The sequence below is a fragment of the Bos indicus x Bos taurus genome, chromosome 14 (genome assembly GCF_003369695.1).
Source record: "Bos indicus x Bos taurus breed Angus x Brahman F1 hybrid chromosome 14, Bos_hybrid_MaternalHap_v2.0, whole genome shotgun sequence".
NCBI lineage: Eukaryota > Metazoa > Chordata > Mammalia > Artiodactyla > Bovidae > Bos > Bos indicus x Bos taurus.
Window position 1 is genome coordinate 22,729,531 of NC_040089.1, and position 15,001 is coordinate 22,744,531.

The 15,001-nt window shown below is 39.7% G+C and overlaps 1 protein-coding gene across 2 annotated transcripts in view; it reads left to right on the forward strand.

The window, feature by feature from the left end:
* The window catches only part of LOC113904178, a 148,046-nt gene that overhangs the window by 119,009 nt on the left and 14,036 nt on the right, over positions 1–15,001 (forward strand). For both annotated transcript variants that reach the window (XM_027560997.1, XM_027560996.1), the window contains exons 17-18: positions 7,292–7,469; positions 9,240–9,371. In XM_027560997.1, the coding sequence (XP_027416798.1) occupies positions 7,292–7,469; positions 9,240–9,371 (310 nt within the window). The remainder of the gene's footprint in view (positions 1–7,291; positions 7,470–9,239; positions 9,372–15,001) is intronic.

Genomic DNA, 15,001 nt, shown 5'->3' on the forward strand with positions numbered 1-15,001 from the left:
TCACTTACGCTGGGCATGTCACTGAACCTGGACTTAATATCTAGCCTGATTGAAGTTTTGTTGTTTAGTCGCTAAATTGTGTCCAACTCTTTGCGGTCCCATGGACTGTAGCCTGCCAAGTGCCTCCCCATGGATCCATGGGATTCTTCAGGCAAGAATACTGGAATGGGTTGCCATTTCCTTCTCCATGGGATCTTCCTGACCAAGGGATTGAACCCGTGTATCTTACATTGGCAGGTGGATTCTTTACCACTGAGCCACCAGGGAAGCCCAACTGAAGTTTTACCCTCCCCCAGAAATGGAGTCCTAGCTGGTCGGTTAGGGATTTTCTGGAGTTACCTCAGCTCCAGTGAGGTAAGCTATCATGTGGGCCCTTTCCAGCCCCCAAAGGAAGATGAGGTAACCCATCTAATAAGACCCTTCTGTGCGCGAAGGGAGATGACTTAATCTGAAATAACCTTTTTTGTTTATGACTCTCCTGTCTTGCCTTTAGAACCCTCTTCACTTGGCAGCCCCCCACCCCCCAGTCTCCCTCCACATGCTGTGTGGGCACCACCTGACTCATGACTCATTGAAAAAGCCAATTAGATCTTCAGGATCTACTCAGTAGACTTATGTGATTGTCAGTACTTTTGCAGACAGGTGCCTGCACAGAACTCTCATCATATGTATATTACTTCTACCGCTTTCATCGTAGTGTTTTCTTTACATCATAACTTGTCTAGTGACCCTTCAATATGGTTGTCCAACTAAACCTCTCCCCCTGAGATTTTGGTAGTGATGTTGACTAGGTTTGTGGCCTCCTTAACAGATATTGACTAGATGCCAGAGAAGAAATTCAGGCAAGGCTTTATTTGGGTTCCCGCTTCAGCAGGTGGAGAAGGAAATGCAACCCACTCCAGTATTTCTCGCCTGGAGCATTCCATAGACAGAAGAGCCTGGCGGGCTACAGTGCACAGGGTCCCTCAGAGTCGGGCATGGCTGAGCACACTGCCGCAGGAGGGTGTGAGGACAAGTGAGAGGCGCCCTTGCTCCCTGCCTGCGGTGGGTGAGCTGGTTCCTTCTAGGGTGAGGGGCTGTGTCCACAGGTCAGGCAGGAGGGGTGGCTTAGGTGGTTTGCCCACCCTTAGGTGGTGGTGTGTGCAGGGGCATGTGCAGTCCCCTGCTTTTGCTCCAGGCTGTTTAGAAATGGCAGTTGGGGTCTCTCGGTCTCTCTGTATCTTTTGTCCAGGATTTGCCCTGCCCTGTGCATGCGTTCAGTTATTTTTAATCTTGTATAGTTTGTTTCTATTCTGTTGTTTGAGGAGGTGTTTGTCCAGGTGCAGGCAGTTCAGCACTGCCGCAAAGGGTCCAGGATCCAGCCTGTCTCCATGGTGGGTCTTTTGAGTCAGAAAGCATGTGCTTTTTTTGCTCTTAGGAGCTATTATTGATACATAACAATCAGGCACATTATTGTTCACTTTCACTGTATCTGATCAGAAATCCCTGGGCTAGAATGACTTCACTTTTGAAAAGAGAATGGTAGCAATTATCTTAATTGTCCTGATTTGCGTAGAGGCTGGCGTAAGGCATGCTTATGATTTCCAAAGGAATTGAAGATGCAGTGGACATTCCTGTGCCTTAAATACCCGACAGTGCCTCAGTCCTGGGAGCTCCTCTGCAGATGCTGATGGTAGAAATTGAATAAAAGCATTAATGTTTGCAATGTGTCTGCCATTGTATATTTGAAAACATTTCTTATAGGCAAACACACATGTTTAAACCAAGCGATGCTGATCCTGTAACAAATGTTTCTATTTCTGTTACCATAAAATTGTTATACCGTAGGAGTAAATCACTTTAATAGATTTGGGTGTAGAAGGGATTCAAGGTAGCATGAATGCAAACTGCTTGCCTTTTCTAGGAACAATTGTATGGTTGTTAATATAAAGAAGAAAAACAGGCCTCACAACAACATAGGTGGAACTTGTCACTAAACATGAATATGAAGGGAAAAAAGGTGTAGGATTTGTAGGAAAGACAAGCTGAAGAGTAATCAGGAAACCAAAGACAGTCTACACACAAACACACCCCACACCAGTAGGATCCTTGTTTGTTGGCAAGAGTTTAGTTTGTAGAAAGTAGGCATGATTCTCTCATCTCAGTTTTATCTAATGTTGCCTCTTCACTCAAAATATATTTCTACACATGCAAGTAGCTAGAAAGTTAAAGACTATTCAGATTTTGATGAAGTTGCTTATGAAACATAGAGCTGGGCCAGGTATACTTAGTGCTAGATCAGTGGGTTAATTCAGTGAAAAACTTCGTTTTATGTAAATAATGATGTCATGTTTTTAGTGGATCTGTCTTTGTCAATGAAAAATTTAACCAATAGTAAATCTAAGAAAGAAATAGAAAATTTTATTCGAGCCAAGCTGCGGAGAAGGCAATGGCAACCCACTCTAGTACTCTTGCCTGGAAAATCCCATGGACGGAGAAGCCTGGTGGGCTGCAGTCCATGGGGTCTCGAAGAGTTGGACATGACTGAGCGACTTCACTTTCACTTTTCACTTTCATGCACTGGAGAAGGAAATGACAACCCACTCCAGTGTTCTTGCCTGGAGAGTCCCAGGGATGGGGGAGCCTGATGGGCTGCTGTCTATGGGGTTGCACGGAGTCAGACACGACTGAAGTGACTTAGCAGCAGAAGCAGCAAGCTGAGGCTGTAGTCTGGGAGATGGCCTCTTGGAGAGCTCTGAGAACTGTTCCAAAGAGGCAAGTGGGAGGTCAATGTATGTGTGATTATGGAGAAGGGGTACGTGAAATCAAGGACAAACCCCAGCAGAAGCTTGCTGCTGGTCATGAGGAGCGGACATCTTAGTTATGGTGTTAGTGCTATTCTAAGTATGCGTGTGTGCGTGCTTCATTGTTTCAGTCGTGTCTGACTATTTGTGACCCTGAGTACTGTAGGCTGCCAGCTCCTCTGTCCATGGGATTCTCCAGGCAAGAACACTGGAGTGGGTTGCCATGCCCTCCTGCAGGAAATCTTCCTGACCCAGGGCTTGAACCTGAATCTCCTGCGTCTCCTGGATTTCAGGCAGATTCTTTATCCACTGAGTCTCCTGGGAAGCCCCATTCTAAGAATGGGAAGATGCAAAAATCCAGATTCATAAAAAATTTCTCCTGAAAATATCTAGGCATCTGAAGAGCTCTTCAGTTTTCCCAGAGCACAAGTGCTTCATCCTGATCTTTGTCCCGAGTTCCTTTTAGGATATACTATATGTCAGAGATTGCAGTGCTAATGGCATGTAGAACTGGATGGTGGGCAACGTTATTTTACAATCCCCTCCCTTTCAGTCTTAATTTTGGCAATGTTTTGGGAGGCATTTTATGGGACCAGCTTTGTCCCGTAGCACTAGGAATTCTCATTTCCAAGTCAGGAAAGGATTTCATGGATGGCCAATCAGTGCTGTTACTTAACTAGACCCTGTTATCAGTAACCAAAAGCCTCTGGACCACCTGTCTCACTAATTTGTTGTGGTTTAGAAAGTGGTTCCCTCTTGTTGCTTTTTTTTCTTTTTTGATTGTGTTTTTTTTTTAATTTTATTTTATTTTTAAACTTTACATAATAGTATTAGTTTTGCCAAATATCAAAATGAATCCACCACAGGTATACATGTGTTCCCCATCCTGAACCCTCCTCCCTCCCCATACCATCCCTCTGGGTCGTCCCAGTGCACTAGCCCCAAGCGTCCAGTATCGTGCATTGAACCTGGACTGGCCTCTCATTTCATACATGATATTTTACATGTTTCAATGCCATTCTCCCAAATCTTCCAACCCTCTCCTTCTCCCACAGAATCCATGAGACTGCTCTATACATCAGTGTTCTCTTTTGCTGTCTCGTACACAGGGTTATTGTTACCATCTTTCTAAATTCCATATATATGCATTATTATACTGTATTGGTGTTTTGCCTTCTGGCTTACTTCACTCTGTATAATAGGCTCCAGTTTCATCCACCTCATTAGAACTGATTCAAATGTATTCTTTTTAATGGCTGAGTAATACTCCATTGTGTATATGTACCATAGCTTTTTAATCATTGATCTTATAAAACTATATATTGGTTAATTATTTCAAATTGCCTAGTCATCATTAATTTTATCTGAGGTTTAGTCACACATTTGGTAATTCAAAAAACAATGATGTGTATGTGCTCAGTCACGTTCAACTCTTTGCGACCCCATAGATGGTAGCCTGCCAGGCTCCTCTGTCCATGGGATTCTCCAGGTAAGAATACTGGAGTGGGTTGCCATTTTCTCCTGTAGGGATCTTCCCAACCCAGGGGTTGAAGCTGTTTCTTTTGTCTCCCGCGATGGCAGGAGATTGATTCTTTATTACTGTGCCACCTGGAAAGCCCACTTAAAAGATAGGCAGAATGCAAATAATTCAGCTAGTAACATTAATAAGGTCATGAGTAAATATTTAAGCTGAGAACTTCCATTAGGCGCAGCCCAGTATCTCCCCAAGTCCTCTGACCAGTCGGTTCTTCACTAATCGCTATCTTTACGGGAAATTATATATCAGCATTTTACACAAATTTCACCAAAGATAATCTGCATATACAAGGTGAGTGTGGGTTGTCATCCTCCCTTATGGGACTTGAGAAAGAAACATTATTTTCTGAAGAGTTACGAGGCTAGTGCCAGATGTAGAAACATTGATCTTTATGGTTGAGCAGGTATTTCTGCCATTGGGGAGATCTGATTAATGCACCATGTAGATAAACAATGCACAGTGGAGGGGAGGGAGGAGGCCAAAGGGCAGAGAAAAAGTTTTATGTTTGAATTTTTCTTAAGATGTGAATTTTTATTTCATCACCTCTGGACTGTGAACTGTAAAAGTGCGTCTCAGTCCTAGGGTGGCCAGAGGGGGCTGGAGCTGGATAATTCCCGCCCTCTGGCTCAGTTAGGCTTCTGATAAAACCTAAAAATGCAAATCCCTGGTGGCTCAGATGGTAAAGAATCCACTTGCAATGCAGGGGACCAGGGTTCAATCCCTGGGTCAGGAAGATCCCCTGGAGAAGGGGATGGCAACCCACTCCAGTATTCTTGCTTGGGAAATCCCATGGACAGAGGAGCCTGGTGGGCTACAGTTCATGGGGTCTCAAAGAGTCAGACATAATTGAAAACCTAAAGAGATTAGGCTCTGGTTAACTACTTTTTCCCATGGGCAGCCCTTGTTAAGAACAGAGTGAAGAAGCTGGGTGTTCTTACACTGAGTGTGATGAAGAATGGAGATTCGTGGAAAGACGTTAGATGATGAAGAAGGGTATGAGTGAAGCCTGGTGGACTGGGGGAAGGGCAAGACATATTCCTATTCATCAAAACCTTTCTGTCTTGGAGATAAGGACGCCCTGGGAGGACACCTCTCCCACATGAGGGTCTTATTACTGGCTTTGGGGAAGGTCAGAAAATCCTTCCTTCACCCCAACTTGAAACATTCAGTAGACCAAGGTGCCGCATTGTGGGTGAAAGTGAAAGCGTTTGTTGCTCAGTCATGTCCAACTCTCTCTGACCCCATGGAGTATAGCCCGTCTATGGAATTCTCCAGGCAAGAATACTGGAGTGGATTGGCATTTCCTCCTTCAGGGATTCCTCCCAACCCAGGGACTGAACCTAGGTCTCCTGCATTGCAGGCAGACTCTTTACTGTCTTAGCCACCATGCTGCTGCTGCTGCTGCATCGCTTTAGTCGTGTCCGACTCTGTGTGACCCCACAGACGGCAGCCAACCAGGCTTCCTGTCCTTGGGATTCTCCAGGCAAGAACACTGGAGTGGGTTGCCATTTCCTTCTCCAATGCATGAAAGTGAAAAGTGAAAGTGAGGTCGCTCAGTGCCTATCACTTGGAATGGTGAATTTTAGAGGGAATAATCCCATTTTTCATTATCAAAAAGAGAGGGAAAGACATTGCATGAAGAAATTATGAGATTAGAAACGATCAAAACGGATAACTATTTTTAGAGCTAACAAACGTTTATTGAGTTTCTTCCTTATTCTCCAGAGTTTAGTGACTTTTCTCTCCTCAAACTGGAGGAATTCATCTCTATTTTGTTGTTCTTACATATTGTGTTTTTATTTGTATATGTCGTTGTGTCCTCTAATTGGCCATACAAATCAAAGCCAGAGTTTTATTGTATCCAAAACAAGAACAGACTATAGAGGTTGCTTAATTCATATTTGCATTATGGGAGAGAACAGACAACAGACATTTGTTCTTACCTAAAAGAAACTCACTTTGCAGGGCAGAGACCTGAATGCAGTTATCTTTTACAAATAATAGATGCTATTGGAAATTTCAGTCCAGTCTCACAAAACCTATTTTTCAGAACTCCTAAATCTTATAAGAAAACTTTTTTTTTTTAAGAAAACTTTTTAAAGCAACAAAAAGTGAAATGTTTTCTAATCTTAGATTTTTAAATGCCATAAAAAGAGGTGATTTTGATGATCTGAAGGGTGTGTAGATTACTCCTTTGGCATCTGGTTCTTGAATGTTTTGCTCTACAACCCTTGAGTCATTTATGTGAACTCTACTGGTGAAAATTGGTTTATGTTTATTTTTGCTTTATTTAAAAATTTATTTTATTTATGTATTTATTTTTAGCTGTGCTGGGTCTTCATTACTGCACGTGGGCTTTCTCTAGTTGCGGCAAGCAGGGGCTACCCTTCATTGTGGTGTGCTGGCTTCTCATTTCAGTGGCTTCTCTTGTTGCAGAGTGTGGGCTCTAGAGCATGAGCTCAGTAGTTGTGGCACGCAGGCTTAGCTGCTCAGGGGCTTGTGGGGTCCCCCAGGACCAGGGATGGAACCTGTGTCTCCTGGATTGGAAGGCAGATTCTTAACCACTGGACCACCAGGGAAGCCCCTGGTTTCTGTTTAAATGTAAATAGACTTGTAAGAATTGCCCTCTTTTCCAACACCACTTTAGAGTGTTTCCAAAGCACTCATGTGTCAGCTTTCCATCCTCACTTACAGGGGCAGGCAGCTCTGGAGGTAATGAGCACACACTGACCTCTACTCATGTGAAAGCCCTCTGAGATGCAGAGTCCTGTGTCCACTCGCTCAGCCAATCACTGGCCTCTGTTTCCGGATCTTATGGAGCAGGGTGAAGCACATAGTGGGCTTTGTGCAAACAGCTTCTAAATTTGTCAAGAGGACTTGCAGCAAAATTATATTCTTGTGAAATGACTGGTTTTAAGTTCTATCCTTCAGTGTTGCTCATATTTATGAAATAATGTTCTCTTGATTATAGGGTATAGGAGACAGTGACTGTCATTTTAAAATTAAGAAGAACTTGAGAAATGCATGTATAAGCCTGGAATCGGTGAAGAGCCCAGGGTTGTTTGTTGGACTTCGGTCAGATGGAAAGGCAAAGCCAGTTGTTTATACTGAGAACGGGAGTGTTTTCTTCTATCCACAAGTCATCAAATGTACGTTTACCCTGAAATGTTTCCATTTTGATTTGTTTTGTCATGGTGTGTGTACAATGACTGATAATTTCACTGTATTTACATTTTTGTTATTCTAGAAGCAGTGAAAAAGGCATAATAAAAACACATCTCAAATTCTCAGATGTTTAATGTTAGGTATAAAGTTTTTTGCTACATTAAGCTCTTTTGTAGTTGTTTAATTTGGGTGTGTGTATGTGTGTATGTGTATGCATGCTTGTATTTTGTTATTTACGGATATCTCGTATACAGAGCGGAGAAGGCAGTGGCACCCCACTCCAGTACTCTTGCCTGGAAAATCCCATGGACGGAGGAGCCTGGTGGGCTGCAGTCCACGGGGTCGCTAACAGTCGGACACGACTTCACTTTCACTTTTCACTTTCATGCATTGGAGAAGGAAATGGCAACCCACTCCAGTGTTCTTGCCTGGAGAATCCCAGGGACAGGGGAGCCTGGTGGACCGCAGTCTATGGGGTCGCAGAGTCGGACATGACTAATGTGACTTAGCAGTAGCAGCATATACAGAGAGGGGATGGAGCTGTTAGAAACATTCTCAGCTTCATTGTGATTAATTTTTAATGTTCACAGTGTAAAAGGAGATAAAAAGATCAGCACTAATGGGATTTGAATTAAAATAGGATTTGGGATAAAAATTCTAAGAATGGGATAGAAGTGTGAATATTTTGAAACTGGTTTCCCTCATATTTAAGTTCAGGTTTTCTAGCAAAGTGAAGTAAGGTTTTAAGAGCTTTGTTTAAACAACTGAAGCTTAGAACATATTTGCCTAAGCAAAGGTTAATTGGGGAAACTCTAATGTGTTCTTAAATTATCTCAAAATTCACTTTGTGATATAATTTTTACCCTGTTTAGTCCCATGGATTTTGGCTTAATCAAAATCTAGATGATTTTCTTTGTCCGTCTGTCTCTTACTTAACTTCTCTTTTCTTAACAAGGTCTACCTATACTTTATATGGAGATAGATATAAAATTCTCATCATTTTTAAAATGTATATCCTATCAGATGAGTGATACATAAATATAATATGTATCTTGGGGGTAGTATATATAATATCTGTATTTTTATCTATTGTTGTTGTTGATCAGTCACTCAGTTGTGTCTTTGACTATATGGACCTTTGTTGGCAAAGTGATGTCTCTGCTTTTTAATACACTGTCTATGTTTGCCATAACAAGCAGCAAGCATCTTTTAATTTCATAGCTAGGTTGGGGATATCTATTTCTGAACAAGATGACAAAACAACTTGCTTCTAAATAAAAGGCAGAAAACTAGCTAATGTTTTCTTCATTTGTAGGTGTGTGTATATATATATATATATATATATATATATATATATATATATACTTTTTTGATTCTTAAATTTCCATTAAATTCACATAAAGCATTTTTGAACAACGTTTAGTCAGGTTTACCTTTTGATGTAGGCAATGTACCCATTTAGAAGCTATAAGAAAAACATCTTGAATAAGTCATTCAATTCATATTATGGCATTAAACTATTGCTTAGACTTAAAAGGAATGCACAGATTTAATAGGGATACCACTCATGTGCAGCCCACTGCTATAAAAAAATCATTTTTCTGGTTACTATGTAGTGCAGAGTAAAGAGCTCTGACGGCATCAAAGTGGACACAATAGCAAAGCTTAAACTTGCATAGATGAGCAGATGGTGGGTTTTCTGAGAAGAAACAAGTGGTTTGAGAGGATAAAACTTTTCCAAATCTTAATTTCAGTTGGCAGAGAAAACCCAAGTGGTATGTCTGTAACACCCAGCCAAGAAGAGGAGAAGATCCTTGAGTCAAGAAACCAGCAAGAAATGCCGTCAGAACCAGAGGCCAGAGGAGCCCCATCTCCTTCAACTGCACGTAAGAAACAGCTGTTCTCTCTTCTCTTGGTTTCTTTGTCTGCACTGCTTTTTCTGTGTCTACCTCAGGAAGAGCCCCACATTATTTTTATACTATAGGTCACATTATACCACGTGAACTTGCTTTTCGCCTGTTATCTTGCTTTTTCATGCTTCGGTTTTATATTGCAGAGAATTATGTATATTTTAAAATGTTTCTTTCTTTCTCTTGAATTCAGTGTTCACTCTAGAACAATACTTGAAAGGAAAGTGGTATTAAATGATGTTACCTACAAAATATTTTATGAATTTTTTTTTATGAATAACAGCAAATTCTCACCAAAGACTAAGCAACGACAAAAATAACTTCCCCCACTTTCCTGATACAGAAATTAAGGCACGAATAAAGTACTCTGGGCCTCAGAAGTTTGGAGTTTTAGTTTCCGTCTCTCAGTGTGTTTAATTATTTTCCTCGCTCTTAAATGTATTATGTTCTGTGTGACTGACAAGCAAGATGAATGATATCTGACAAATTCTGTGCATCAGAATGTAGTCATCTTTGGGCAAAATGAAATGATGACCACTGTCTGTGAACCATTTTTATTAAATCCATCTTGAGAGACAGGTATAATGTTATCTTTAAAAAAGCTGCTTTCCGAAAATGAGTTATTGCATGTGCTCTCTGTTCTTTAGAAAGTGACAGAACATAGATGTTTCTTGCTGAAAACCCCATGGTCAACCAGAGGGGAGGGGAGTTAGCCTTTCGGTTTTCATTGCATTGGACCAGGCCCAGTTTTGTATTTCATGTCATGTTGTGAATTCTTGGAGCCATGTGACAAATCACACTGCATGAAAAACATATATTTAGTTCCATTTTTTTCACAGATGGGGAATTTAATCTTGTGTCAGGAAGTAAGGGCCCCTAAATCTGGAATGGCCACATTAAGTAAAATTTTCCTTGGTTGAAAATAGCATGCTTAAAAAAAAACAGAAAGAAAAGAAAATAGCATGCTAGTTGAAATTTCTAGGAATAGTTTTTTTTTTTTTTTTGTGAGTAGCAAAATACTTAAGAGAAAAATCTTCTACATATTTTATGCAAATTTGTTCTGGCAGAAACATTTAAAAATGTTACCATTGTTAATTTTTTTAAGGTGTACAGCTTATTGTTTTGATACATTTATGTACTGCAATACTACTCCCATTGTAACATTAGCTAACACCTCTATCATTATATGTTTATTTCTTTGTGATGAGAGTAATTAGGATCTAGTCTCTCAATAAATTTGATGTTTATCATACAATCTTGTTGTCTGTAATCACTACAAGGTGCATGAGTTCTCTAGGTCTTATTTGCAAGTTTGTACCTTAAATATCTCTCCTAATTCTCCCCCTACTCCTGTCCTTGGTAACCACCATTTTACTTTCTATTTTCATGAGCTGAGCTCTTTTAAGATTCCATGTAACAGTGATATCATATTTGTCTCTTTCTGACTTGTCTTACTCAGCACAGGGTCTTCAGGGTCCATCTGTGTTGCTGCAATGGCAGCATTTCCTTTTTTCTCATGGCTGAATAATAATTTCTATGTATTATTATTATTTGTGTGTTATATACATTTCCATTCTCCACACATCTGTTTGGGGGCACTTAGGTTGTTTCCACATCTTGGTTATTATGAATAAGGCTGCAATAAACATGTGAATACACATATATCTTTGATACCATTTTCATTTTCTTTGGGTAAATAACCAGAAGTAGAATTACTGGATTGTATGGCAGTTTTGTTTTTAACTTCTTGAGAAACCTCCATACTGTTTTCGGTAGTAGCTGTACCAATTTACATTCTCCCAAACAGTGCACAACTGTTCTCTTTTCTCTATATCCTCACCAGCACTTGTTATTTCTAGTCTTTTTGATAATAGCCATTCTAACAGGTGTGAGGTAATACCTCATTGCGGTTTTATTTTGTAGTTCCCTGCTGATGAGTGATGTTGAACATCTTTTCATGTACTTGTTGACCATTTGGATGTATTCTTAGGAAAATGTCTCTTTAGTTCCTGTCCTTTTAAAAATTGAATTCTTTGGGTTTTGCTATTGAGTTATTTTTTAAATAGTTTGGATGTTAATCCCTTATCAATGCTACTGTTAAGTTTTTAAGGATTGAAAATAAGTTTTACAGTGAGGCAGAGCAGGCCAAGTTATTTTCAAAAGTGATAAAATTAGGCTTCATGATAAGTATAGACCTTTAAAAATCATTCTTTCATTTAATAAATCATCAAATATGTGTTGTGTGCCAACTAAACAGATGTAAGGTCATACAGTGATAGTCAAAACATCTGACTTCTTGAAACAAAACATCTGACCTTTTATCTAGTGAGTCAGATAAGCATGGAGCAGTTACTCAAAAACATGGGGTTAAAATGGATAAATAAGATGAAGACAATATCTAGGGCATGCCAGACACAGAATTAAGATTAAATCATTAATTCATTGTACAAAGAGTTACAAGTTCTTTATTGTGGTTGATAGTAATGCAGTAGAAATGGAGAGTGAGCCAAAATGGATAGAGAAGACTGAGTGTTATTTTTCTTGTGAAGGAGGGCATGAAAACCCACTCCAGTATTCTTACCTGGGAAATCCCATGGAGAGAGCAACCTGGTGGCCTACAGTCCATGGGGTCGCCAAAAGTTGGACACGACTGAGTGAGTGAGCATGATGAGTGTAATGTATGAAGCCATTCTAAATGCTGACATGGCACAAGTTTTGGATTTAGACGTTGAATCCTGGAAATCCAGATGATAAAGCCCTCCTACTACACATGCCATCTACAAAGTGCCCACTTGTTTAAACTTTGTCTTCTCTGGTTGCACTGGAAATGATTTTTTAAGTATCTATGGCTTAGCTGGGAAAAAAATCTCTTCCTCCATGAGTATTACCTGAAAGACTCCCATTCATTTCTGAGTAATTAGATCATGACTCTCTCTAGGGGTCTTCTTTCTACTTCCATCAGACAGTAGTTAAAAGTTGTTTGATAGGGATTGCATTGAATCTATAAATTGCTTTGGGTAGTATACTCATTTTCACTATATTGATTCTTCTAATCCATGAATATGGTATATTTCTCCATCTATTAGTGTCCTCTTTGATTTCTTTCACCAGTGTTTTATAGTTTTCTATATATAGGTCTTTAGTTTCTTTAGGTAGATATATCAAGCTACCAATGGTATCCTTCACAGAGCTAGAACAAATAATTTCATAATTTGTATGGAAATACAAAAAAACCTCAAATAGTCAAAGCAATCTTGAGAAAGAAGAATGGAACTGGAGGAATCAACCTGCCTGACTTCAGGCTCTACTACAAAGCCACAGTCATCAAGACAGTAGGGTACTGGCACAAAGACAGAAATATAGATCAATGGAACAAAATAGAAAGCCCAGAGATAAATCCATGCACCTATGGACACCGTATCTTTGACAAAGGAGGCAAGAATATACAATGGATTAAAGACAATCTCTTTAACAAGTGGTGCTGGGAAAACTGGTCAACCACTTGTAAAAGAATGAAACTAGAACACTTTCTAACACCATACACAAAAATAAACTCAAAATGGATTAAAGATCTAAACGTAAGACCAGAAACTATAAAACTCCTAGAGGAGAACATAGGCAAAACACTCTCCGACATATATCACAGCAGGATCCTCTATGACCCACCTCCCAGAATATTGAAAATAAAAGCAAAAATAAAGAAATGGGACCTAATTAAACTTAAAAGCTTCTGCACAACAAAGGAAACTCTAAGCAAGGTGAAAAGACAGCCTTCAGAATGGGAGAAAATAATAGCAAATGAAGCAGCTGACAAACAACTAATCTCAAAAATATACAAGCAACTCCTGCAGCTCAATTCCAGAAAAATAAATGACCCAATCAAAAAATGGGCCAAAGAACTAAACAGACATTTCTCCAAAGAAGACATACAGATGGCTAACAAACACATGAAAAGATGCTCAACATCACTCATTATCAGAGAAATGCAAATCAAAACCACTATGAGGTACCATTTCACGCCAGTCAGAATGGCTGTGATCCAAAAGTCTACAAGCAATAAATGCTGGAGAGGGTGTGGAGAAAAGGGAACCCTCTTACACTGTTGGTGGGAATGCAAACTAGTACAGCCACTATGGAGAACAGTGTGGAGACTCCTTAAAAAACTGGAAATAGAACTGCCTTTTGACCCAGCAATCCCACTGCTGGGCATACACACTAAGGAAACCAGAAAGGAAAGAGACACATGTACCCCGATGTCCATCGCAGCACTGTTTATAATAGCCAGGACATGGAAGCAACCTAGATATCCATCAACAGATTAATGGATAAGAAAGCTGTGGTACGTATACACAATGGAGTATTACTCAGCTATTAAAAAGAATACATTTGAATCAGTTCTAATGAAGTGGATGAAAATGGAGCCTATTATACAGAGTGAAGTAAGCCAGAAAGAAAAACACCAATACAGTATACTAACGCATATATATGGAATTTAGAAAGATGGTAACGATAACCCTGTATACGAGACAGCAAAAGAGACACTGATGTATAGAACAGTCTTTTGGACTCTGTGGGAGAGGGAGAGGGTGGGATGATTTGGGAGAATGGCATTGAAACATATGTAATATCATATATGAAACGAGTCGCCAGTCCAGGTTCGATGCACGATACTAGATGCTTGGGGCTGGTGCACTGGGACAACCCAGAGGGATGGTACGGGGAGGGAGGAGGGAGGAGGGTTCAGGATGGGGAACACGTGTATACCTGTGGCGGATTCATGTTGATATATGGGAAAACCAATACAATATTATAAAGTTAAAAAAAAAAGTTGTTTGGCACAAGAAATATCTTCCTCCTAGTTTTGCAATTTAGCTGTCATGCTATATAGATTTGGGTCACATTAGCCACTGATATTAAAATCATGTTAGTTGAAAAACACTTCAGAAAACTTATTTCATACTTTGAAAGACATCAGAAACAACTAACGGCTGAGATTAAGAATGAGATTATGTTTGTCAGTGAGCGTCCAGAATGGGGCCAGATTTTCATAGTTTGGGAAATTAGGTATTACAGGTAAAATAAGACTATCCTCTGTATTTTAAATGCTCATCTATTAAAAAAGAAAAATAGAGCTACTTTTATCTACATGGAAGGAAGACAGAGATTTAGAACTTATAATACCACACATATACAATAAATGATACTTTTGTAGTGGTAAACAGAGGCGCAGTGCTATTAAATTTGCAGCTTTTTCCTTCAGGGCTAAGTTGAATTTTTGTGTTCATTTTATTAGGGTAAGTAGAGTTCAAGGAAGAAGTACTGTTTTTAAAAGGATATTTTTCATTATGGAAAATTTCAAACATGTAAAAGTAGAGGGGATCAAGTAATGAATACTCATATATGCATTACTCAGTTTCAAATAATGCCAATATCTGCCTAATTTTGTTTGTTTAGGACTATAGATTTTATTCAGAAACACCTTGAAGGAGCCTGCCAGCTAATCCAGAGACCCCATCAAATGTTCTTCCAGCTTAGAATATTTTAAACTTCTAGTCAACAAAAGCGAGTGCTTTTATATTTCTCAAATGGATAAATTTATGGTCTGA